Raw genomic sequence first — 26,792 nt, 5'->3', positions numbered from 1 at the left:
GAGTTTGAGGCCAGCCTGGTCTACAAAGTGATTCCAGGACAGCCAAGGCTTCACAGAGTGACCCTGTCTTGAAAAACAAAACAAAACAAAACAAAAACCTGTGGCGGGGCATAAATGTAGTGGAAGAACTCTGACTTTGCTGGCTCCAAGTTGGTTTGATCATACATCACTACAAAAACAATAATAAAAGCAGGGCTATAACTCAACCAAAGAGGAACTTTTTAACTCTGCTAGGAGATGGTATTCATGACAAATGTTATTTTACTTTATTGCTTAGCAGTGAGAGATACCCAATAGTGAATCCACTGTCATTGATTAATGAAAGATAAAATAAGCTTCTGGAAACTTTCCTGTTTGAAATCTTATTGGTAGTACTAGAACACTCATTCTTGCCTGGAGCATTTCAGCCACCAGGAATATTTGGGTAATTCTCCAATGGAAATATAGAATTTCAGCAGGCAGTGGTGCACACCTACAATCCCAGCACTTGGAAGGCAGAGCAGGTAGATGTCTGAGTCCAGGCAAGCCTGGTCTACAGAGTCAGCTCTAGGACAGCCAAGGCTACACAGAGAAACCCTATCTAAAAACAAAAACAAAACAACTGGTTTTTGGGGATAACATGCTGCTAAAGTGGTGGTGCTGTTTGAGACGAAGTTTCATGTATACTAGGCTGGCCTCAAAGCTTGCCGTGGTCAAGATTAGCCTTGAACTCCTCATTCTCTGGTTTCTCTCTTCCATGTGCTAAAAATCTCAGGCGTGCACCACACCAGTATCTCCACATTTATTTTTAACTTCATTCTTTGCAAGTAATTATTCGTACAGAACATCTTCTAGAAGAAAAAAGGTTATTCTACATTAAATCCAGGGGACTTTGACCCAGAAACATTTGTTGAGTTTATCCAAAATGACATGTTACTATGGAAGAGATTACTTGAATTTTTATATAGCCTCTCTCTCTCTCTCTCTCTCTCTCTCTCTCTCTCTCTCTCTCTCTCTTTCTCTCTCTCTCTCTCTCACACACACACACACACACACACAATTCATACATAGAACACTTTCAAAATAAGTTAATAAGTTGGTGAGAACAGAGTAACAGATTATAGCAAAATGGGTCAGTCACTTCAGGTTTCAAAAGTTAAGTCAAACTGGCATTAAACTCATGACAATTTCTCTACCTTTCAACATCTGTGAACCACCACGCCCAGCCAAAATTAGAATTTTAGTTATCCTTTACAAAAATCTTTTTTTTTTTCTTGGTATTTCAAGACAGGGTTTCTCTGTGTAGCCTTGGCTGTCCTGGATTCCCTCTGTAGACCAAGCTGGCCTCGAACTCACATTGACATGCCTGCCTCTGCCTCCTGAGTGCTAGGATTAAAGGCCTATGCCACCATACCCAGTTTACAAAAATCTCTTAAGGCCAGGCCTGGTGGTAGCGCATGCCTTTAATCCCAGCATTCAGGAGGCAGAGACAGGTGGGTCTTTGTGAGTTGGAGGCCGGCCTGGTCTACAAAGAGAGTTCCAGGAGTTACAAAGAGAGAATAGCTTGTCTCTAATTTTTGTCAGCCTTCTGCTCTCATTTTTCTCTGTCTTTGCCTCTTCTCTCTTCTGTGATTATTTTCCCCATTCCTCCTTTCTTCCTTCTTTCTTCTTTTAGACAGAGCAGGCTGCACAAACTAAATATATCACTGAGGGCAACCTTGAATTCCTTGTTCTAGTGCCTCCACTTTCCAGGTGCTGGGGAGCCTAGGTGTGTGCCACCACTCCATATTATGCAGTTCTGGGAATCAAACCCAAGCTAGGCAGGCATCCATGCCACCTGGACTGTATTCTAGTGAAACTGTCTTTAACCTTTTGTTTTTAGAAAAAGAAAACAGCTGGGCATGGTGGCGCAGGCCTGTAATCCAGAACTCAGGTAGATCTCTAAGTTTGAGGTCAGCCTGGTCGACAAAGAGAGTCCAGGACAGCTGGGGGTTGTTACACAGAGAAACTCTGTCTTGAGAAACAAAGAAAACAAAAAAATAAACAAAACAACAACAACAAACAAACAAAAAACCATATTGCTCTCAAATGTTTGAGTTCACAGCAAAAAATCTAAACTGCCAGGAAAGGAGATGAGCTACATCCAGCTTTCTTTTTTATTTTTTCCTTCTTGCACTTCCTTAAATCCATCTTGTATTAGTGTAAAAAAGCCATTTCAAAAGAAATTATTAGCAGGATGAGGTGGCGTATACCTGTAAACCCAGCACTCAGAGGCAGAGGAGGTGGATCTCTTTGATTTCTTGGCCAGCGTGATCTACAAAGTAAGTATAGGACAGCCAAGGATACACAGAGAAACCCAATCTCAAAACAAAACAAAACAAAAAACACAAAAGAAAAAAAAAACCAATGCACTCTAAGGTTTTACCTAATAATAACTAAAATGTTGAGTCAGAGATAGTAAATGGCTATCAAAATGAACAAAAAAACAAAAACAAACAAACAAAAAAAGAAAAGAAAAAACCAACATACTCTAAGGTTTTACCTAACAGTAACTAAAATGCTCAGTCAGAGATAGTAAATGGCTATAAAATGAACAATAAAGCCAGAATCCGTGCAGGTTTGTAATCCTGGTATCGTAGAAGATTGATGCTGGAAGATAGAAAGTTCAAGGGCAGCCCGGACAACTTAATAAAACATGTCTCAAAATAAAATGTAGCTGGCTCAGTGGTTAAGAGCAATGACTGCTCTTCCAGAGGTCGTGAGTTCAATTCCCAGCAAACACATGGTGGCTCATAAGCATCAATAATGTGATCTGATGCCCTTCTCTGGTCTGCAGGTGTACATGCAGGCAGAGCACTGTATACATAATAAATACATTTTTAAAAATGTAGCTGAGTGAGGCGGCACACACCTATAATCCCAGCACTTGGGGAGACAGGGGCAGGTAGATCCCTGTGAGTTTGAGGCCAGCCTGGTCTATAAAGCAATTCTAGCACAGCCAAGGCTACACAGAGAAATCCTGTCTCTTGTCCTCTTAACTCAGCGTAACGCCCTTCACCAAGTAATTAATCTTTAACAACATTTATCCCCTTGTCATATTTTTTTTCTTTTCTTTTTCTTTTTGGTTTTTCGAGACAGGGTTTCTCTGTGTAGCCTTGGCTGTCCTGGACTCACTTTGTAGACCAGGCTGGCCATGAACTCACAGTGATCCACCTGCCTCTGCCTCCCGAGTGCTGGGATTAAAGGCCCCCCCTTGTCATATTTTGTCATTCTATTCTAGTGGCTTAATTTTTCCACCACATTAACTACTGTAATTGTTGAGCAGCTTCTAACACAGCTGACACTAATCCCTTCCAATATTGGGAAATAAATTTATGCTGCATAGGCCATTATTTAACATTTGTTTAACATATGCTAAACGCATTCCATATTGTATGATAGCCTCTCTGAAATGCTTTAAATCTAGCATATCTACTGGATGACATGCCATCCCATCATAAGCCTCAGCACCATCATTAGCAGGAATATGTTGCACAAAGACTGGAAATGCTGGTGGTGTCTGTGTAGCCCTAAAGAATTCCTATTTTGGAGCACTTGTCTCCAATGCCCTTCTGGCCTGTCTGCTTTCTCATTCTTCTAGAATCTTTACAGCCACTCCAGCTTCCCATTTTTCTCTGCCCCATTCCCCATACTGGTGCTCTGACCACCTGGCTGTAGAGCAGGGTGGGGCAGTAATTGTGGGAAACACTGGCTCTCAGTTACTGGGTGTTTTGGTTTTCCAAATGCTTCAACCTCTACCTGCAAATTCTCAAGTTGTATAGCCAACTCTGCAATCCTTTCCAGAACAATAGAATTTACTGACTCTTCTGGTTTTTGTATCTTATTGGTCTTTCTTCCAATCTTTTAAAAAATATTATACAGTAAAAAGACCAAGAATAAACAAAAAATTCCTCCTGTGTATAAAGTAGAAAAGTACTTTGCAAGAACAGCTATGATTTTGCTGACACCCTGAAACAGCTTTGCTATATCTTGAAAACCTGTATCTTCCTCTGCAATAGTAGAAGTTAAGTTACCCATGATGCCCAAAGCACGTTGGGTGCTACCTGTAGGCTTCACCTTTTCCAAACCTACTTTATTTGGGGTTCCTTAAATGCATATACTTCCCTTCCAACCCACCTACCCTAGACAGGAGAGGAAGGAGATTTATGGGAACAGGAGAAGTAGACCTTGTTGAATTCAGTTCCTGGGAGCGATTCCCCTGGCAGAGTCAGCAGGATTTCAGCAGACCAGCAATTCCACCAAAGTTGCTGCTGGAATCTGGAACAGCAGCCGGAACCCAGAGCCTCGAAGCGTTCTCTGGAGCGGTTCTCTCTTGGAGCGTCTCGAAGTGGAGTGATGAACAGCCAAACAATACCAAGATTCAAAAAGCCCTGCCTCCTGTTTTGTATATATATGTTTCCTGTCAAGAGTCTGTACTAGGATGTTTTTCAGATGGCAAAAACAAGCCCCCACATGAGGTGGTTTGATCATTGACAGTCCAATATGGAACTGGATACTACCCTTCGTAACCTCCCTTCTCTTTTTTTGATCCTACTAATCACTCTTTTCTAGACTTCTTAACAACATATTGAAAAGATTTCTAACCAGACTTTTAATCAGCTGCTATTACAGGATTAACAACCCCTAGGGTACAGAGCAACTCCTGATTATGCCCTGAGGTGAAGATCAAGCTTGCCCCAAGGACTTCCATGCTCCCATTCAGCAGGAAGTAGTCTAATGACAACATTGCCTGCCCCTTTCCTGATTCCTGATTATTTGTTAATAGTAAACAAAAAAGGAGGGATGGAAGCCCCTTGAGGCAGGAGCCCCAGACTTCTCTAATGGCTCTATCAGCAGTTTTTAGTCCCTCAAGGTGGTTTGTGTGGCCAGGTGCCTTCTGACATTAAAAAAGCCCAAGATTTAAAATGATCTTATCCTGTAACCAACTAAACTTGATTGTAAAAATATACTATCTGGCCTTCAGTGCCCCTCAGAGACTTGAGAAGGAATAAAACTTAAATTCCTAAGTGAACCAGCAGTGTGAGTTAGCAGCGTACAAAATGTGCAAATTGACTCAGAAGGTTTGCTGCCTGAACAGTCACTCAACAGTTGGTTAGGGGATAAAATCGTTTTAGATCAAGATAAAGAAGTTAAGTTATTAGAGTTGAGATACGATAGATACTGAATTTCATTCAGAAATTTAGACCCAACAAGACAAACACAAGACAAAATCAAGCTGGACAAATACAAATAGCCAAACCACTGTGAATATAACATTTATAGAATTCATGATTCTCATGATTGTCACATGGTTCTCCCTGCTGCATGTAGTTTGTTTTATACATACATAATAAAATGTATCTTTTTTTTTAAAGCTCAAGATTAGGCCACAAAATTCCACCAATCCCTGGCCATCCTGAAAAGCTCCCCTACCCGTCAAGGAACCATACATAAAGCCTTCTTCCTGGTTGATCTTCCCTGCTTCTCTCCTGAGCAGAGGCAGCCACTCTCTTATGCCTTTCCCAATAAATCTCTTGTGTGAGGTTTGTTGTGCAATGTGACTTTGTGGTAGTCCTGGGCTCCTGACTGTCAGGATACCTTCCCCTTTAGAGTTATAACACACAAGGCAGACAAAAACACAATATCCTCTATATTTAAAAAAAAGTGTGGCCGGGCGTGGTGGTGCATGCCTTTAATCCCAGCACTCGGGAGGCGGAGGCAGGTGGATCCCTGTGAGTTCGAGGCCAGCCTGGTCTACAAAGTGAGTCCAGGACAGCCAAGGTTACACAGAGAGACTCTGTCTTGAAAAACCAAAGGGAAAAAAAAGTGTGTAAGGGACAATGCATCAATCACATACATAAGATCATTTCAGATTAAGCAAATGGAATAAAATAGTTGGTGACAGGATGGGGAAAGGTAGCCAACTTCAGCAAGGTACGGGGATGGGGACTCAAAGGTTGAACTGCTGACTGACATGTGGGAAGGATCCAACTGTGGATGGAATATTTGACAAAGCTACGTCTGTGCTGAAGACTAGCTAGAACTGTCTGGTGATTGTGCAAAGAAGGGCTGTTGCAGACTGAGAGCCAAAATGGCCTGGGCTATCTTCAGATCCACTGATAACCCTGTGCTACCAACCTCTGTACATGGCCTAACATTTTTGTGATTACGAGATATAACTTGTGGAATGCATGTTTTTCTTTTGCCTCTTAGAGACAGGGTCTCAGTATATAGCCCAGGTTGACCTTGAGCTTGTAGTCCATGCTAGCCTCAGACTCAACAGTTGTCTTGCTTTTGTCTTTGAAATACTGGGGTTGTAAGTATGTGTCACTCACCGTACTTGGAATGCATTGTTGCACTTGCAGGGCAGTGGCTGGGACCAACCCTAAAGCTAAGGATGTTACAAAGCAGCAGGTGAAATCCACAGGAGACACTTCCTCTTGAAGCTGCTGTAACCTATCTGATGTCTCTAAGAACACATTTGGTAAATGGATTGATTGGTGACTTTCTTTGTTCTGTGACTATAAAGGTTTATGGAACTGGGGAGGTGAGCTGGCTTAGCATGTAAAGTTACTCACCACCAATCCTGAGTTCATGCCCAAGAACCAACATGGTAGAAGGAGAGAACTGATTCCCACAAGTTGTATAAGCTGTCCCCTGGCCTCCACATGCATGCCATAACACATTAAAAAGTAGATAAAATAAATTTAATAAAAAATGTTTTTATGGAGCCAGGTGTGGTGGCGCATGTCTTTAATCCCAGCACTTGGGAGGCAGAGGCAGGCAGATCACTGTGAGTTCGAGGCCAGCCTGGTCTACAAAGTGAGTCCAGAACAGCCAAGGCTAATACACAGAGACCCTGTCTCGAAAAAAAACAAAACAACAACAAAAAAGTTTTACATTTATGAAACCTCATTCACAGACATGCCATTCAGGGTAACCCGATTTTGTTTTGCTGGGGAATGGACATTCATATTTGGCTCAGAATAGGTTACGTCTATCCTCTTTGGACCAAGACTTTTGTTTTGCATCAGAAGAGTGATAAATAAAAATTAGATGGCATAGGGCTGGATCATGGTAAAGAATCTGCCACACAAGCAGGAGGACCAGAGTTTAGATGCCAGCACCCCTGTAAACACTGAGTGTGTTGACACACACCTGTAACCCAGTGCTGCAGGGGTAGAGAAGGGCAGGGCCCAAGAGTGCTCTGGCTATGCAGCTGTGTAAAAAATTAAGGCTGGGCTCAGAGGGGTAAACACAACTGCTAATGCACCCGATGACTTCAGTCTGATCCTTGGAACCCGTGGTGGAAGGAGACAACTGACTTCCAAAAGTTGTCCTCTAACCTCATATGTTTTTTTGGTTGGTTTTTCGAGACAGGGTTTCTCTGTGTAGCCTTGCCTGTCCTGGACTCACTTTGTAGACCAGGCTCTCCTTGAACTCACAGAGATCCGCCTGCTTCTGCCTCCTGAGTGGTGGGATGAAAGGGGTGCACCACCTCTGCCGGCCTCCTTACATGTTTTGTGGCACGTACACACGAGCACCCACACACACTCTAATGACAAAATAATTGAAAAGAGTAAAGTGTGATCAAGGTGGAAGGAAGAGGAAGGTGCATCTCTGTGAGTTTGAGGCCAGCGTAGTCTATATTGAGAGTTCCCAGGACAGCCAGGGCTACATAGAGACCCTGTCTAAAAAACAAGTGATCAAGTCCGGTCACTTCCTATTGACCTCTGACCTTGTGTACATGTACCTGTCCACACAGGTGTACACACTTGTGTGAACAGGTACACATACTACCATACAGTGCTGGGTGCTGAACCCAGGCACTCTGGAAGAGCAACAAGAGTTCTTAACTGCCGAGCCACCTCGCCAGTCATTACTGACCACTTACTGAATGTTGTAATTTTATTTATTCATTGTTCACCTTCAATCTTCAGCTCTTCAAATCTTAACTGGAGAAGTTTCAGGCTTCAATAAATTAATAAAATTACCGTACTTTTGAGTGTATACACGTCTATAACTGTATGCATGTGCATGTGTGAGCATGTGGATCCCAAGGGTCAGGGTCAGGTGCTTGCCTCAGTGGGTTTTCACAGTATTTTTTCAGATAGGGTCTCTAACTGGCTTGGGACTTACAAGGGTTGGTTAGAATGGCTTGCCAGAGTATGCAAGGTATCCACCTTCCTCCACCCTGCGGCACAGGATGCACAGTCCCACATTCTGATTCCTTGTGGATTCTGGGCACCAAGAATCAGATTCTCATGTTTATGCAGCAAGCACTTGACAAACTGAGCCATCTTTTTGTCCACATTCATACTTTTATCAAACCACAAGTGCATTTTCATAAAACTTATTAAAAAGTCCGAGCCTCTTTGAATTCCTACTTTGTGTTTCAAATGCGCGTCTCATTTCAATACCTCCCCTGCTTTCAGACAAAGCTCTGTGTGTGCAGCCCAGCTGGGGTCCGACTCCCTATGGAGGTCAGACAGCTCTTGAACTCATGATCCTCTTGCCTCATACTCATGGAGGTACTACAGGCTTGTCTCGTCTTTTAACTCCATTTTCTATGTCTATTTCCTTATGGGTAAATCTACTTAACCAGTCAGGCTTAATAAACACACAATTACTTTATTAAAAATGCACTGATATCTTTCTTAGAATACTCATTAAAGCCAAATCTCTTTAAAACACTCCTGATGTTTATAATTTTTACTAAGCAACTGGGCAGGTTTCAGTAAGATTTACACACCTTCTAACTGCTTACCATTGATACTAAAGTACCTAAGTGCGGTAGTGTGAGTAACAGTGACCCACTAGGCTCATAGATCTGAATACTATCTGAATACTTTGTCACCAGGGAGTAGAATTCTTTGACTGGATTAGAAGGGCTTGGAGGTGTGGCCTTGTCGGGGGTGAGGGGGATTGCGCCACTTGGAGTGGGCTTTGAGGTTTCAGAACCTCATGGCAGACCTAGACTCTGCCTGCTGCCTACAAATCAGAGTGTAGTTCTCAACGACTGCTCCAGGGCCATGAGTGTTACCATGTTTCTGCCATGCTGAAAAACGACCAACTGCAACTATGAGCAAGCCTCCAAATTAAATGCTTTCTTTTATAAGAATTGCCTTGGCCATGATCTCTCTTCACAGCAACAGAACAATGACTAAGACATTCACCCAACAGAAGTCAAACAACCTTGTTTCATGGTCATCTCTTCAGATACAGCTTTAAGTATAGTGATAAACAATTCAAAGTCAGTGATTCTTTTAAAGTAGTGCTGTATAAAAAATATCCTTTGCAGGAGTGATGGTACATGCCTTTGATCCCTCTGCACTCTGGACACAGAGGCAGGCAGGGTTTTGTTTTTGAGACAGGGTTTCTCTGTGTAGCCTTGGCTGTCCTAGACTTGCTTTGTAGACCAGGCTGTCCTCGAACCCACATCAATCCACTTGCCTCTGCCTCCCGAGTGCTGGGATTAAAGGTGTGTACCACTACACCTGGCGCAGGTCTTTGAGTTGGGCACAGGTCTACATATCAAGTTCTAGGCCAGCAAGGGCTACTAGATAGACAGAGATAATAAGCATGGCAAACATTTCCCAGGCAGTTCTGTCAGTGCCCAGTAGCTGTCAGGAAACACCCTACATAGCTGACTTGAACTAATAGGTTGGAATTTCTTTTTTTTTCTTTAAAGATTTTTTTATTTATTATTATGTATACAGTACTCTGCCTGCATGTACTCCTGTAGGCCAGAAAAGGACATCAGATCTCATTATAGATGTTTGTGAGCCACCATGTGGTTGCTGGGAATTGAACTCAGGACCTTTGGAAAGAGCAGTCAGTGCTCTTAACCTCTGAGCCATCTCTCCAGGCCCCTAACATTGGAATTTCTATCACTGATTTTTTTTGGTATTCATTTTTTTAACCAAGTAGCACATAGCACAGCAATGCATTCACATTACCGATAAGTCTCAACATGATCAAATAATATAAATATAAAAAGATTAATTAAGCTGAGTGTGGTGGCTCACACATGTAATCCCAGCACTCAGAAGGCAGAGGCAGTCGGATTGCTGTGAGTTTGAGGCCAGCCTGGTCTACAAAGCGAGTGCTGGACTGCCCAGACTACATACAGAAACCCTGTCTTGGGGATTAAAAAAAAAAAAAAAGAATAATTAAGATGAACAGAGTGAGTCTGCAGTTAGTCCAGCAGGGTGGTTGGGTTGAGGAAGTAAAATGCCAACTATATTATAGATGAATCACACTACTGTGGGGCACACTACTGTGGGGTCCACTATTTTGAGCCTTTTTCTTTTTTTCTTATCAGTTTTTCAAGACAAGGTTTCTCTTGTAGTCCTGGCTATCCTTGACTAGCTTTGTAGACTAGGCTGGCCTTCAGCGCAGAGACCTGGCTGCCTCTGCCTCTCAAGTGCTGGGATTACAGATGTGTAAATATAAGATCAACCAAGGGTTATCAGTAGGAACTTGTTAGTCCTGGGCCAGGCCTGGTCTAGAAATGGCTTGAGTGCTACCTTCTAGTGGTTTACTGCCACTGATCAGATGGAGCCCAACACCTCAACCAGGAGACGTTTCACCATGGGTGGTGACTTTGAAGAGGGCATCCTCTGGGCAATGGGACATTTGGGAATGTGTACCTGGCTCAGATCAAGAAAAACCATTTCCTTGTGGCCATGAAGGTCCTCATCAAGTCTTAGAGGAGGAGGGATTGGAGCACCAGTTTAGCAGGGAGTGAGACCCAGGAGCACCGACAACACCCAAACATCCTGCGCCTGTGTAACTGCTTCCACAATGCTCCACGAGGCAAGCTCTGTAAGGAGCTTCAGAGAGAGCTGGAGTGATGGTCCAGAGGTACTGAGGTCAATACCCAGCAACCATTTGGTGGCTCACAACCATCTAGGAGATCTGATATCCTCTTCTGGTGTACATGCAGGCAGAACACTGTATACATGATAAATAAAATATCTTTTAAAAAAAAGCTTCAGAGAAACAACATGCTAGATGAGCAGCACACAGCTGTAATAATGGAGGAGTTGGCTGTGACTTACTGCCGTGAGTAGGTGACTCTCAGGGACATCAAGCTAGAGAATCTCCTGCTGGGCCTCAGGGGTAGGTGAGGACCACAGACTTCATTTGGTCTATGCATACCCCCTCTCAGGAGAAAGACACTGTGCAGGACTCTGGACTACTTGCCCCCAGAAATAATTGATGGGAGAACATATGCTGAAAGGTGGTCTGTGGAGCACTGGGGATGCTCTGCTGTGAGCTGCTGGTGGGAAATCCTTCCTTAAGAGCACACTCACAATGAGAGAGCTGCATCCTCAAGGTGGATTTCAGGTTTCTTCCATCAGTGCCTGTGGGGGCCCCAGGACACGTTTCCAAGCATGACAGGTACCATCCTTCAGTAGCTGAGCTGCCTGGACCTGCAGCACTCTCTTAGGATGCTACCTCTCTGGTCACATGGTGAGCCCTGTCTGCCTCTATTCCTATGCGTTTATTCAGGGAGTTCTCCAGGATGCTCGGTACCCCATCTGTTTTGCTTGTTTTCTCTTTTACTATGCTAATTAAAACTCATTAATTTAATATTTGAAAAAAAAGATGTGTAAATATACACTTCTTTCCCCTCTTAGCACAAGGCTTAAAACGATCCATAGGATAATCCCTGAGGTTTACAGCCTGGGATGGGGCAGAGAGTGGGGAAGGGCTCTAGAGCGCAAGAGCTTGTCTGGTCTAAGGCTGCAGGGCCAACTCTTAGAAAACCCAGGTTGGGGGCGGGGGGGGGGGGAACCCTACGCTAGGGGCAGTGGCATACACCTTTATCCCAGCACGTGGGGAGGCAGAGGCAGAGGCAGAGGCAGAGGCAGAGGCAGAGGCAGAGGCAGAGAAGGGCAGCCGGGTCTCCAAAGTGAGTTCAAGACAGCCACAGCTACACAGTGAAACCCAGGTTAGTCCCAGCCGACTGACTATGTAGTCAATAGGGACTATGAACTTTTGATCTCAATTTCCTCTGAAGTGCTAAGATATAGGTATGTGACACCTTATCTGGTTTACAGTTTTGGAAATAAAAGGCAGACTACTTGAGGCAAATTTGAAGTAAAAGATTTGGAGACTCCATATGTGATAGGTGGAGAATGGAAAAAGATACTAGAGGCTATTAGATTGCTAGGTAAGGTTACCCTGGAGAGGAGGCTGCTCACCAAGGCAGTAGTAGCTACAGCAGCCAGGAAAACACTCCCTAGCAGCACCGAGTGACACAGGGCAGAAGAATGACCACGGCTGCATCCATTCAGAACCGGCAGGAGCAGGTCCGAAGATCTCCCAGGCGGGAAGCGGAAGCCACTCGCAGGGACAGAGCAGAGGAGACAGATCTGGTTCTTGCTAAGGCAGCCAGGCGCTGGACTGGGCTCCCAGACACCTCGGAGGCTGAGTGAAGACAACAGATCTGGTTCTTGCTAAGGCAGCCAGGCGCTGGACTGGGCTCCCAGACACCTCGGAGGCTGAGTGAAGACAACAGATCTGGTTCTTGCTAAGGCAGCCAGGTGCTGGACTGGGCTCCCAGACACCTCGGAGGCTGAGTGAAGACAACAGATCTGGTTCTTGCTAAGGCAGCCAGGCGCTGGACTGGGCTCCCAGACACCTCGGAGGCTGAGTGAAGACAACGAGCTCAACAACAGTTGTCACAACAAAGTCAGACCTCTGTCAAGGAAGTCAAAAAGATTTTGCTGAATCAAGCAATTTATGGCAACAAAAACCGACCTTTATTCTTGCAGATTTGGCATAAAAATATTGTTTTTTGGAAGCTACATAAATTAGAAAATTATTTACACTGTTTAAAAAGTATGTCTCTGGGGGCTGGAGAGATGGCTCAGAGCCTAAGAGCACTGTCTGCTCTTCCAGAGGTCCGGAGTTCAATTCCCAGCAACCACATGGTGGCTCACAACCATCTATAGCATGATCTGGTGCCCTCTTCTGGCCTGCAGGTATACATGCAGGCAGAGCACTGTATATATAATAATAAATAAATTAAAAAAACAACAAAAAGAAAAGTATGTCTCTGACACAGCAAAATCTAAGCAGATAAAATCATTTTATTACATGAACTGAACTACTCATAATCTGGGTCTCTTCTGATAGTTCCTCGTTATGTTGCTTACATGTATGATTGTATGAGATAACTGCAGTCACAGACAGTTGTGAGCTGCCATGTGGGTGCTGGGGACTGAACCAGTGTCATCTGGAAGAGCAGCGAATGCTTAACTGAGGAGCTATGTCTCCAAACCTCTGAGTCTCTTCTGAATTAACAGTTGTGACCACAGACCAAGTAAAGAATGGGATTTTGATTACTGGATAGGTAAAATAACTCTAAAGAGTCCTCAATTCACGGTTAGGCATTTAATGAGTTAGCTCCAGGCCGAAATTAATTTAATTAGGCAAGGAAATAAACTGACTTACACATTCTTTGCCAGGCATGGTGGGACACACCTTTGATCCTAGATCTCAGGAGGCAGAGGCCAGGCTGATGGACCCTCAAGTTTTGGCCAGCTATAACTGCATAGTGAAACCTGTCTCAAGAATAAAAAATTATAGTTTATATCTATATCTACTTTTTAGACAAAGTCTCATGTAGCCCAGACTGGCCTCAAACTCTTATAGCTGAGCATAGCCTTGAACTTACGATCTTCCTTATTCTACCTCTGGATTGCTGGGACTACTGGTGTGTTCCACAAACAGTTTTCTGCATATTTTCTTCTTTCACAGAGAAACATTAAACACACATACTAATCAGTTTAGAGCAGAAAAAAATGTTACAAGAAAGAACACACAAACAAGCCAGGTGGTGGTAGCATATGCTTTTAATCCCAGCATTCGGGAGGCAGGTGGATCTCTGAGTTCAAGGCCACCCTGATCTACAGAGTGAGTTCCAGAACAGCCAAGGACACAGAAACCCTGTCTCAAAAAACAAAACACTAACAAAAAACCTACACCAGCAAACAAACAAACAAAAATTAGGACTAGGATATGAGCTTCATTAAGTGGAGTGTCAAGGATGGAAACATGAAGGCCAGTAGGAGGCTTGCCAGCTTCCATTCTGTCTTTTCAGACTTTGGTACAGATCTGCAGACACAAAACTGAGGCACTCTTAGCACTTATCATTTCGGGAAAGAGAGCAGTTCTTTGGTCTTTAGGCCAGCTAGCTAAAGAGACTTTTCCAACAAGTCCCTGTATTGAAGTGTCATCAATGAACTGGGAACCCTTCATGTCAGATAGTTAGGAAGCAGAAGATTTTTGGGGGGAAGATAAGTCTTTTTTATTGACATACCCAGAACATTTGGGTTGGAAGGAAGAGATGGCCATATTTAGTGTCTATGACCTGTGTTGTGTGACTCCTGATACTTTCAATTTTTTGTTTAAAAAAAAAAAAAAAGTATCTTATGTGTGTGAGTGCTTTGCATACATGTAATATGTGTAATATGTGCGTGTCTGGTGCCTGCAAAAGCCAGAAGGTCACCTGGAACTGGAGTTACAGACTGAACTTCTCCATGAGCACTAGAAATTGAACCTGGGTTCCCTGGAAGAGCATCCTCGTAGCTGCGGAGCCCTCTCTCTAGACCTCATTTTATATTTGTATGCAAACGGCTTTTGATAAGGAAACACTTTCACACATATCACCCCCATTTACTCAGCTTTTGGAGACTAGTACTTGAAAAGATAAAATAGGAAGAGGCCACTTCTCATTTTCGACGGGAAGAAGCAATTGAGTCTAATCATGAATGGCTAACATTATTCATTTTCTTCTGTGAACATCTTACTTAAATTCTTGACTAATGCCACTAGTGCAGGGTTCCCGCCACAGGCCTCAATTTGTTTGTAGGCTTTAGCTTCAAGCTCTCTCAGAGTATTTCGAGTATATTCAAAAGAACCTACATCTTCCAGGTACTGCACACAGTATTTTTTAATATCTATATTTTCTGTTCTCTGGCGCAGGATGTTCTGTACCTGGGTGCTTTCTGGCCTTGACCAAATGGCGTGAATAGTGGGGAATGAGAACTTTCCTTCTGTCAGGTCTTCACAGAAACTTTTGTTTTCACTGTATTCTTTGGAGTGTAGATTGGCATAATCATCTCTAATCTGGAAAAAGAGCCCAAGTGTGTCGAGCAGCGGCTTCAGATCTTCTTTGTAATCAGAGAACAGCTGCATGAGACCCACTGCTAGTCCAAACAAGCCACCTGTCTTCTGCAACACCATGGCTTTATATTCTTCCTCAGTGGGACAAGTGTAGGTGTCCCTCCAGTGAATATCTAGGCCTTGTCCCCGATGGAGTTCCAAAAGCTGGCGTGTGAAAAGCTTCACTGCATCTGGGTGATCAAGTGTTAAGACTTTCTCCAGCCCAAGGAAGTAGACATAATTGGAAGAATTAATGACAGACGGGATTCCATAGATGCTGTGCGCTACTGGAAAACCACGTCGGAGCTTTGAATTGTCTTCAATATCATCAATGAGTAAGCTGGCATTGTGCAACATTTCAGTCACTTCAATGATAATCTAGAGAAAAACAACCAAAAGAGAAAGAAAATTTCACTAAGACACACATACACACCCACACATGGACACCAACAAACATGTACATACAGAGACATACAAAGACTATTGTGCACATACATGACTGTGTATGTACACAGATATGCATGTGAGTGCAGGTACCCTTGCAGGCTAGAGACATCAGATCCCCCTGGATCTAGAGTAACAGGCAGTTGTAAGGCACCTGATGTGGGTTCTGGGAATTGAACTTATGTCCTCTGCAAAAGCAGTACATGCTCTCTTTTTTTTTTTCTTTTTTCCTGAGACAGGGTTTCTCTGTGTAGCCTTGGCTGTCCTGGACTCACTTTGTAGACCAGGCTGGCCTTGGAACTCACAGTGACCTGCCTGCCTCTGCCTCCTGAGTGCTAGGATTAAAGGCGTGTGTCACACACCCGGCACTGCAGTTCATGCTCTTTGTTTACATCAGAGCCGTCTCTCCAGCCCAGGTCTTTTTCTGAGACACAGTCTTCCTGTGTAGCCAGCTCATGAGGGATTCCACACGAGTACCATTATGCTTGGCCAGAACAGTTTGTACTTGATGATCCTATCAAATTATTAACGTTTCAGTTATCTTAAGCTTTTACAACTAATAAATATTTAGCAGGTTTGATATGTAATATTGCATAAGCATTAACAGAATAAGGATCTTGGAGTATTTTTATGGGACACCTACTATTTTCTTGGTGATTAAATGGGGAAGAATGAGATCAGAACATCCTAAGGGCTGGGGATGTGGCTCAGTGGCAGAGCACTTGGCCCACATGCTCAAAGTCCAGAATATGATCCCCAACTAGGACAAATCAAAGAAGTCGTCAGACTGCTTAGATACCTGTAATTTGTCTTCTGGAACTTTCAGCCAGTGATTAAATGCCTGTGAAAGTTTGGTTCTCACCTGTTTACCTGCAATTAAAACAGAATATGACAAAAAAATTATTTTACTTAAAAAGAAATAAAAAAAAAAAAGATTTATTTATTTCTTTTATGTACATTGGTGCTTGGCTTCCATGTATGTCTGTGTGAAGATGCCAGATACCCTGGAACTGGAGACAGTTCTGAGTTGCCATATGGGTGCTGGGAATTGAACCTGGGTCTTCTGGAAGAGTAGTCAGTGTTCTTAACCACTGAGCCATCTCTCTAGCCCCTAAAAAGTAATTTTCTTTTTCTTTCGTTCTTTTTAAGATTTATTTATTTATTTATTATGTGTACAGTGCTCTACCTGCATGTACACCTGCAGGCCAGAAGAGGGTAACAGATCACGTTACAGATGGCTGTGAGCTACCATGTGGTTGCTGAGAATTGAACTTGGGTCTTCTGGAAGAACAGTCAGTGCTCTTAACTTCTGAGCCATCTCTCTACTCCCCCTAAAAAGTAATTTTAAAAAACATTTACTTAATTGTGTTTGTGTGCGCATGTGCACTCCATGGTGCAGCTGTGTAGGTCAGAAGACAACTTGTAAGAGTATGTGGGTCTGAGGATGGAAGTCAGATCTTAGCCTTGGTGTCTTTACCAGCTAAGCTATCTCACGGGCTTCCAAAATGTGATTACAAGAAAAATTGGAAATCTTGCTTCAAAACCTGTATCATTGAATTGGGGTTGGAATGGGCATTTTTAGAAAATATACCTTAATCTCTTTCTTTTTCTGAAAATGAAGAGAGTCTGTTCGGGGACAATTAGCAGTATCTGTCACACAAAACTTCAAGGATTTTGCTAATATATCTCCTCATAAATTATCGGTCATTGCTGGGTGGTGGTGAACACCTGTGATCTCAGCACTCAGGGAGGCAGAGGCAAACTCTGTGAGTTTGAGGCCAGCCTGGATGACAAGTCAAGATCCAGGGCTGTTATACAGAGAAACCCTGTCTCAGAGAACAAACAAACAACAACAATCCTCCAACAAACAAACAAACAAACAAACAAACACCACCATCATTCCTTTAGATTAAGGTTTTAGGGACTAGGGCAGCTTCAGTTTCCATGCCTGTTTAAAGAAGGGGCGGACTCTTTGTGTTGACTAAGGTCACTGGCTTTCCAGGGGCATTTCTTTTTCCACATGGAAAGCTTTAGGAAGATCTAAGCAGGGGTAGTTAAAAATCACAACCAGTTCATTTAGAAAAAGTATTGTATGAGTTTGTAATACTGTTAATTTGGAAGAGAACTCAAGAAAATAGTTACATAAAAGTTAAATTTCAGAGGCTAGAGAGATGACTTAGTGATTACGAGCACTTGCTGCTCTTCAAGAAGTTCCAGGTTTGAGTCTCAGCATACACACGGTGGGTCAGACCTGTAACTGCAGCTCTGGTCCTAGGAGAAATGACCCCTTCTATGGGCTCCTCAGGCACTAGGCATACACATGTTGTGCATACATTTGTACCAGCCAAAATCTCCACATACATAAAATAAAACCTAAAAAGAGAGCGGGACGTGGTGGCACACGCCTTTAATCCCAGCACTTGGGAGGCAGAGGCAGGCGGATCGCTGTGAGTTCGAAGCCAGGCTGGTCTACAAAGCAAGTCCAGGACAGTCAAGGCTACACGGAGAAACCCCCAAAAAACCAAAAAAAAACCCCACAAAAAAACAAAAAACAAAAACCTAAAAAGAGAAAAAAAAGTTGAGTTTCAGTCTGGGTTTAATGGTGCACGCCTTTAATCCCAGCACTGGAGGAAGACGGGGTAGATAGAGCTCTGTGAGTTTTAGGTCAGCAAGATTCTGACTCAAAAAAAAAAAAAAAAAAAAAGCTACATTTCAGGGGTGAAACTGCTTAGGGCCAAGCCTAAATACCTGACTTTCATCCCTAGGATCCTCTGAGCACCACATACATTCCCATTAAATAAATTAATGAGCTGGGTGTGGTGGCGCACACCTTTAATCCTAGTACTTGGGGGTAGAGGCAGGTGGGATTGCTGTGAGTTTGAGGACAACCTGGTCTACAAAGCAACTCCAAGACAGCCAAGGCTACATAGCGAAACCCTGTCTTGGAAAAAAAAAAAAAAAAAAAAGAAAGAAAAAAAGTTATGTTGGACAGACTGCTCAGGGATTAAGAATGAGTTAAGATAAAGTCCTGTAGAAGACCTGGGTTTGGTTGTAGCACACACATCAGGTGGTTTACAACTGGCTGTGATTTTAGCTCCAGAGGTTCTAACACCTTCTTCTGACCACAGGCACTTGCACTCATGTATATGCACCCTCCCACAGAGACATAATTCAACAAAGGAAGGAAGGAAAAACTTTTTTTTTTTTTGAGGCAGGGTTTCTCTGTGTAGCCTTGGCTGTCCTGGACTCACTTTGTAGACCAGGTTAGCCTGGAAGGGATCTGCCTGCCTTTGCCTCCTGAGTGCTGGGACTAAAGGTTTGCGACACCACACCAGGCAAGAAGGAATAACTTTTTAGGACTGAGGAGCACTTGGAAAACAGATACAGGAGGTTTGCTAAAATTCCAGGGCAGCCTGGGGTACACATTGAGCTCTAGGCTAGCTCAGGGCTGTAGTAATGAGATCCTGTCTCAAAACCCAGAAACATTTCATTATACAGTTCATTGAATAATTCCTCTCATAATGGTATCAAGGTCTCAAGAACCATTTAACTTCTCCTGTTGCTCACATTTAAATGACCACTACTTTCTGCAAACGATGCTATCTGAGCGGTAACTGAGCTGTTTGTTACCTGGTAACTGAAGTAAGTACGTATAGGGCTCTAGCAGAATTCTTTCAGCTTGATCTTGAGTCTTCTCCATGTTTTATAAATTTCAAAGGTGACCTGTTAAAAAGGAAAAATATAAAAATGATCACACGAATCAAATTATCTTTAAATGTTAGACTGCAAAGAAGTTTTTATCTAGGTGTTCTTTTGGAATGACAGACTTTAAATTTTATTTATATAGCAAAACAGTACATGTATAAAACCTTGAAAACATTATGTAAAGCTAAAGGAGCCAGCACAAAAAAACAAGCTGTGTGATCCTATTTATAGGAAATGTTCTGAATCAGGCAATCCATACAGATGGGAGCAGGTTAGTGATTTCTGGCTCACAAAAAATAAGGACTGACTGCTACTAATGAATAAGGAAGGTATGCATGTGTGTCTATAGGGTCAAGATGTCATTAGAATGTGGTGATGGCTGCACAGTGCAAATATACTAAAATCTACTAAATTGCAATTTTAAGAACTGTAGCCAGCTGGCCTCAAACTTGTAATTATCTTGCCTCAGGGTCTTCAGTGCTGGAAGTGCAGACATGCACCACAACATCTAGCTTTGCCCTAAGATGCAGTCTTACTATGGCACTGAAGATGGCCTTGAAATTATGAGTTCAAGCCACCAAAACCACCTTGAACTACACATTTTCCATCGGTGGCATATAAATTATACCTTAAGTTTCTGAAAAGAAAAATTCTTCTTTCCACTGATAAGACTGTTGAATCTTAAGTAGTTTTCTTAGATGACTTACAGTAAGCACCCCTAGTTAATTAATCAAAAAGGACTTACACTCTTGACATCAAATAAATGCCAAAACAGATTCACAAAACCAGACATTTCTATAATGATTACAAATTAACAAGTACTCTTTCTATGATTAAGAGAGGTATGCTTTGTAATTTGTGAAGAACACTTTTTTTTTCTTTTTGTCCGAGACAGGATCTATCTGTGTAGCTAGCCTTGGCTGTACTGGAACTTGTTCTGTAGACCAGGCTGGCCTTGAACTCACAGAGATCCACCTGCCTCTGCTTCCTGAGTGCTGGTGTGTGCACCACCACTGCCCAGACGTTTTTGTCAAATCAACAAATTTCAGGTATCGTTTTTAAGATGCATATTAATTTGAACGCAATTATTTTATTTAATTTGTGCCTCATTATTTTGAATTTTGCATTTATTTCAATACTTCCTAGAATATAAACTGTGGCATATATGCGTGTATGTATGTATTTTTTGAAAAAAGAAATATATAGCCTCACTCTCTTTGCCCCATCTACTGTGCAAATGAGAGCATTCTCAGAAAGCAGACTGTCAACAACCTAGAAAATGTCACCATCAGTTTGAAGGGGCACACTGTCATTGTGAAGGGCCCCAGGGGAACTCTGCGGAAGGACTTCAAAGAAGAGGCTCTGGGTTGACAAATGGTGGGTAACAGAAAGGACATGCCATTGTCAGAAACCCCCGCAGTCACCTTCAGAACCCGCTCAAGGGTGTTACACTGGGCTCCGATTACAAGATGATGTCTGTGTTATGCTCACTTCCCCATCAACGCTGTCATTCAGGAGAATGGGTCTTTGGTTGAAATCTGAAATTTCTTGGGTGAAAAATACATCCACAGGGTTAGATGAGGCCAGGTGTTGCTTGTCCTATCTGTCAAGCCCAGGATGAATTAATCCTTGAAGGAAATGTAATTGAACGTGTTTCAAAATCAGCGGCTCTGACTCAGCAAGCCACAACAGTTAAACACAAGAATATCAGAAAGGTTTTGGATGGTATCTGTGTCTGAAAAGAGTACAGTGTAGCAGGCTGATGAGTAAGACCTAAGCCACCTGGCTCCAGAAACAAGCTCCTGAGTGATTAGTACAATTTGGGGTGTCTTTGGGAACAATAAGATTTATATTGAAAAAAAATAGCCTCAGCTAACCTTGAACTCCTGACTCTTCTGCCTCTACTCTCAAGTACCAGGATTACTGAATAAGCTACCCTGCCCAGTGTCAATCACGGCCTTTGCAGGAGCCTCCTTTACTGATGAATCTTGTTTCTTAAATGGTTCTTAAGACCTTGAAACCATTATAAGAGGATTATTCAAAGAACTGTATAATGAAATGTTTCTGGTTTTTGAGACAGGATCTCATTACTATAGCTCTGAGCTGGCCTAGAACTCAATGTGTACCCCACACTGCCCTGGAATTTGTAGTGAACCTCCTGTCTCTGTTTCCCAAGTGTTGGAATTATAGGTGTGCTCTGGCCGATCCTAAAGTTATTCCTTCTTTCTCTTCAGGGATCAGTTTTTCTAGTAATGATGACAGCTCTGGCAAGCTTAGGGGTTATGACTTGTGTCTTCTTTGGGGATCACCATTTGGTTCTTTAGGACTACAAGCCCCTCTTTTTTTTTTTTTTTTTTGGTTTTTTGAGACAGGGTTTCTCTGTGTAGCCTTGGCTGTCCTGGACTCACTTTGTAGACCAGGCTGGCCTTGAACTCACAGTGATCCGCCTGCCTCTGCCTCCCGAGTGCTAGGATTAAAGGCGTGCGCCACCACGCCCGGCTCAAGCCCCTCTTTTAATGGCCTTTCACTGATTCACTGTGTATATGTAAATATAAACCAAATCAATATGGCTACACAAAGGCAGTTCATGTTTGTTGTGGTCAAAGAGCTGCGAGTCACAGGTTTTAGAACTGGAAGGCAACTTGATGGTTACTGCTGTCAACCTGACAGGCTAGAGATGGAATCCGGTCTCTTCCATCACATGAAACAACTCAGGCTGTCAGGCTTGGTGGCAAACCCTCGCCATTTGTTGACTTTATATACAAAGTTAAAAGAGAGAGGAGAGGGGTGTGTATGAGAGAAGAGCTGAAAGCTATCCTGACCTCCTCACAAGCGCTGGGACATGTGGGTGCTCACCCATATACACAATAAACACCTGTGATAAATTTTTTTTATGTGTACATGTATTCATGTTTGCATAGAGGCTATATAACAACCTTGGGTCTTCTTTTTCCACCATATGTTTTTGTATCTGAGACAGAGTCTATCACTGAATCCAGACCTTGCCAATTTAGCTATATTGGCTGGCTGGCTAATGAATTCTTGGAATATGCTTGTTCTAGTGCTGGGGTTAATAACAGGGGGGGGGGAAGCGGGAGGGGGAGCCCGTGGGACGGAGGGGGAGGGATCTAAACTTGGGTCTTTATGCTTCACAGATGTTTTATTGACTGTACCATCTCTCCAGTTCCCTCAGTTAGTAGCTCTTTATTGAAGACAGATAATAAATGGAAATCAAGGAACTAAAGGGATATAGTATTTATTGCTCAGGTTGTTTTTAGGAACGAACACACACACACATACACACTTTTTTTTATTGTTTGCTTTTTGAGGCAGGATTTTCCTATGCAGTTCAGGCTGGCCTAGAATGAACAATGCTTTCTAGGCCCCCAAGTGCTGGGATTACATGCGTACCACCATGGCCAGTGAAAAGCATATTTTAAAAAAGTATTTATCTATTTAATTGTGTGTGTGTGTGGTTGGTTGCCTTAGTTACTGCTTTACTGCTGTAAAGGAGATACTAGAACCAGTTGGGTGGGGTGGTGCATGCCTTTAATCTCAGGACTTGAGAGGTAGAGGAAGGGGAATCTGTGAGTTTGTAACTAGTGTGGTTCTGAGTTCTAAGATAGTGAGTTCTAAGATAGCCAGGGCTATATAGAGACCCTGTCTCAAACAAACAAACACACAAACAATCCCTAAAACAACAAGAAACCCACCACTACCAAAACCCATGATATCATGATTAAGGCAATTTATAATTTTTTTTGGGGGGGGGAGGGGTTGAGACATGGTTTCTTTGAGTAGCCCCTGCTTTGTAGACCAGGCTGGCTTCCAACTCACAGTGATCTGCCTGCCACTGCCTCTGAGTGCTGGGATTACAGGCATGAGACCCAGCTTCGGCTACATGACCTTCTCAGTGCCCTACTTCCTAAAGACAAGTTTTATACTAGCCTGGACTAGCAGTTACATTTAGTGCATCACAAGAAAAAGAACGTCCATAAAAATATTTTGAAATATTTCAAATACCAACTTAGTAACATTTTTTTCTCCCCTAGAGAGGGTTTTGCTATATATTCTAGTTTGGCCTGGAACTCCCTAGGTTGGCCTTGAACTCTTTATCTTCCTGCTTTGGCCTCTGGAGGGGAGGGATTACAGTTGTTAATACTGGATGTGTTACTTTGTTCTTAAGAGGCCAACAATAAAGAAGATGCCAAGAAGGAAGGGGACAATGTTGGCAACAGATCATTCCGGAACAGGATCAAAAGTATAAGAAAATATCTATTCCTTTTTTTGTTTGGTTTTGGGTGAAGTCCAAAGGCTTGCACTTGCTCATGATCTACTACTAAGCTAAGTCCTCGAGTCCCCAAAACATCTTTTATATAGTTCTTTTTATTATTTATTTATGTTTTTAAAAAATTATTTACTTTTCTTTAGTGTGCATTGGTGTTTAGCCTGCATGTATGTCTGTGTTAGGGTGTCAGCTGTTGGAGCTACAGACAGTTGTGAGCTGCCATTTGATTGCTGGGAATTGAACTCAGTACCTCTGGAAGAGCAGACAGTGCTCTTAACCACGGAGCCATCTCTCCAGCCCCTATTTAAGTTTTTGAGGCAAGGTTTTTCTGCGTAGCCTTGGCTGTCCTGGACTCACTTTGTAGAGGCTGGCCTTGAGCTCACAGAGATTCCCCTGCCTCTGTCTTCCAAGTGCTGGGACTACAGGTGTGTACCAGTATGCCTGGCTCCAGTCCTCTTTTTAAGTCAGCCAGCAGCCATCTCTTCTCAATTAGGGTGGCAGCAAGAAGCATGCTGCTATCTTATCTGTATCCTGAAAAACACATTTGACCTAACTGAAAATAATGAAGTCACCTTTCAAGAATTTGCCTCTGGGTCAGAAGCAGGTGACCTTTTGCACAGAAATTACGAGGCCTTTAAATTCTCAAGCTTAAACATCTTTAATAGTTTTCTACTAGTGATGAATTAAACATATTTCCTTTGCTCACTCATATCTTAACAATACTCATGTAAGTCAATTAATGTTCTTTTCCCAGGAAACATTTACATATAATATTCTCAGTGGTGGGGAAACATGAGAACTTCAACGTTTGTGAGTGCTGAGAGTCAGTCTGCTTTGTACTTCTTCTTAAGTGTAAGGAAGTTTAAGAGTTCTATATACTCTTGAATTTTTTTTTTTTAAACTCAGGACTTTTCAGCTTTTCATGTACTAAAATGTAAAGAGGTTATAGTGGCCGAATAACATGAACTCAGTTAATCTTATGTAGAATCACCTCAGAACGCCCCAGGGTAAATCCGATACCATTTTCCCACTTTCAAAACTGAAAGCTCTCAGAATTTTGTCAAAGAGTAGATTAGAGAATATTTAGGTAAGAAGATCGTTTGCACTGTAGCGATGCGATTGCAGCTGCCCCTCTGATCATACTGTGTTATTTTTCTTTTTCCTGACACAGGGTCTGTGTGGCCCAGGCTAGCCTGGAACTTATTCTGTAGATGGGGCTGGCCTTAGGATTTGTTAGCACCACCTTTTCTTTCTTTTCTTTTTTTTCTTTCACTTTTTCTTTTGGGTAAATTATTTTAGCAATTCAAGTTGGGAATCCAAGATATCCTATTGTTCACTGGACCCTTAGACCAGATAGATAAAAACGGTTTTAATTTATTTATTTTCTGGAGACAGGATTATAACTCCTGCTTCAGTCTCTAGGGTCAAAATTCCTTAATCATCCTTCTTCACCTCTCTGGGCCTCAGTTCTTCATACTGGGAAATCTTTCTTTTGAAATGGGTTTCCAGTCCAAGGTGTACGTCCCCATGAAAAACTGTACCTACCAGGAAAGTGGGTAAGAGGGGAGGACATCCTATTGAGACTTTAGGTGTGAGAAGCCTGGGAGAATGAGGAAATAGAAGGATCCAGCGGGTCCTGGAAAACTACAGGCGAGTCTGGGCCCTGGGGTCCTCCGCAAACTATGGCAACAGCCAAGGAAAATATAGGCAGTAAACCTCGAACCCCTCCCCAGACTAGCCGATGGACAGGACATTCTCCACTGTTGAGTGGAGAAGGAGATCTGACTTTCACACAAACTCCGGTGCCCCATATTTGACCATGTCCCTTGGATGGAGATGCCTGGTGGCACTCAGAGGAAGGATAATAGGTTACCAAGGAGAGACTTGATACCTTATGAGCATATACAGGGGAAGGAGGTCCCTCTCAGACACAGACATAGGGGAGGGGAGTAGGGGGGAAGTGGGAGGAAGGGAGGAATGGGAGGAAACAAGGGATGGGGTAACAACTGAGATGTAATATGAATAAATTAATAAAAAAAAAAGAAAAAAAAAAAGAAATGAGTTTCCAAAACATTCTCTCTGGGCTGTCCTTTCCTTTAGGCTCTTCCCTTAGTGAGCCCCAGATGGCTTCTTGAGCCAAGCTCTATCCTCACTCCCTCAGGAAAGCCACTCTGTATCTCCCTGTGCCATAGCTCTAACTCACATCTTCCTCTTACACTTAAGTTTGTCTGACCAGTTTTGGGTTCAGAAGTTGCACAAAATCCGTATGTCTTTCCACATGAGGATTGAATGAACGCTTCTCGTTAACACCTCAGAGGATGAAATGAGCTCATCAAAAGCGCATACGAATACTGAAAGTATCATGCAAAGCATTTCTGATTTAAAAAAAAAAATAGACAGGCTTTAGCTTGAGACTAGCTGAACAGATATGGGCCACCGAGAAGCACAGCTGTGATGCGCACAGCAAGAAGAACCTTCCACTCCGTGCCCCGGGAATGATGGCTCTGGGGGGAAAAAGGGCTCCATACTGGGGTTGGTGAAACAACCTCGCAGGCGGGCTTCTCCCCAGCGCAGCATCGGTTCCCCGTCAGCTCCTAGGAGCCCCTCTGCCTCTCCCAGCACCCGACAGCCAGGTCAGCATCCGGGTCCTGTCCCTTCTTTCTTCTTCCTCCTCGGTACTGCCCCCTCCCCGGCTCCCCATCCGGGTTCCCCCCTCCCCCCGGCGCCGCGCCGCTGCTCACGGTTCCACGATGATCTCAGACTTCAAGCCGCCGATCCGAGACTAGCAGTACCCGCATCAACTTCTCACTTTATAGTTCAGACCGCGGCTCTTCCAGAGGACTCCGTGAAGCCCTCCCCCTTCTTCACCACAGAAATCTCCGCCCTCTTCAGAGGCCCGCGACGCCGCATTACTCGGTGCAAGAAAATACGCCATCCCTGTCTCACTGCGCAGGCGTCGTATGCCACCTCCCATCTACCTTATGGCCGCGCCTCCTATTCCTCCCACCTCCCGTCGAACGCAGGCAAGGGGCATTTTGGTCTTGGTAGTTCTAATGTCCAAGAGTCTGCCTAGTGGCCTGGAGGGCTGGACTACAATTTCCAGGAAGCATTGAGGCATAACTTTCTGTTTCCATAGAACTGGTGGGAAAATGGCGTC

General features: G+C 43.2%; 1 protein-coding gene and 1 pseudogene across 2 annotated transcripts; one reads left to right on the top strand and one right to left on the bottom strand.

Annotated features, from left to right (window-relative positions):
* Positions 1-13,868: 13,868 nt before the first annotated feature.
* GGPS1 (geranylgeranyl diphosphate synthase 1) lies at positions 13,869-26,636 on the bottom strand. Its single transcript, XM_084794191.1, has 4 exons — positions 26,377-26,636; positions 19,273-19,365; positions 16,442-16,512; positions 13,869-15,576 (listed from the first exon to the last, which is right to left on the bottom strand). The coding sequence occupies exons 2-4, from the start codon at positions 19,340-19,342 to the stop codon at positions 14,815-14,817; spliced, it is 903 nt and encodes a 300-aa protein (XP_084650317.1). The 5' UTR covers positions 19,343-19,365; positions 26,377-26,636; the 3' UTR covers positions 13,869-14,814.
* On the top strand, positions 20,513-26,367 carry LOC311605892 (large ribosomal subunit protein uL6-like; annotated as a pseudogene). The gene is made up of 2 exons: positions 20,513-20,518; positions 20,590-26,367. The product of its transcript is annotated as a large ribosomal subunit protein uL6-like (transcript).
* Positions 26,637-26,792: the final 156 nt, after the last annotated feature.

The sequence above is a fragment of the Acomys minous genome, assembly GCF_964271855.1.
Source record: "Acomys minous genome assembly, chromosome: 9".
Taxonomy (NCBI): domain Eukaryota; kingdom Metazoa; phylum Chordata; class Mammalia; order Rodentia; family Muridae; genus Acomys; species Acomys minous.
Note: the sequence above shows the minus strand (reverse complement) of the source record. Positions and strands in the feature narration are given on the sequence as shown.

Excerpts from the sequence above, each read along its gene's own strand:
- GGPS1 (XM_084794191.1), bottom strand. The coding sequence starts at position 19,342 with ATGGAGAAGACTCAAGATCAAGCTGAAAGAATTCTGCTAGAGCCCTAT. Across the intron at positions 16,513-19,272 it reads GTACTTACTTCAGTTACCAG|GTAAACAGGTGAGAACCAAA; the intron begins GTAACAAACAGC and ends TTTTAATTGCAG. Across the intron at positions 15,577-16,441 it reads TTCCAGAAGACAAATTACAG|ATTATCATTGAAGTGACTGA; the intron begins GTATCTAAGCAG and ends GTTTTTCTCTAG.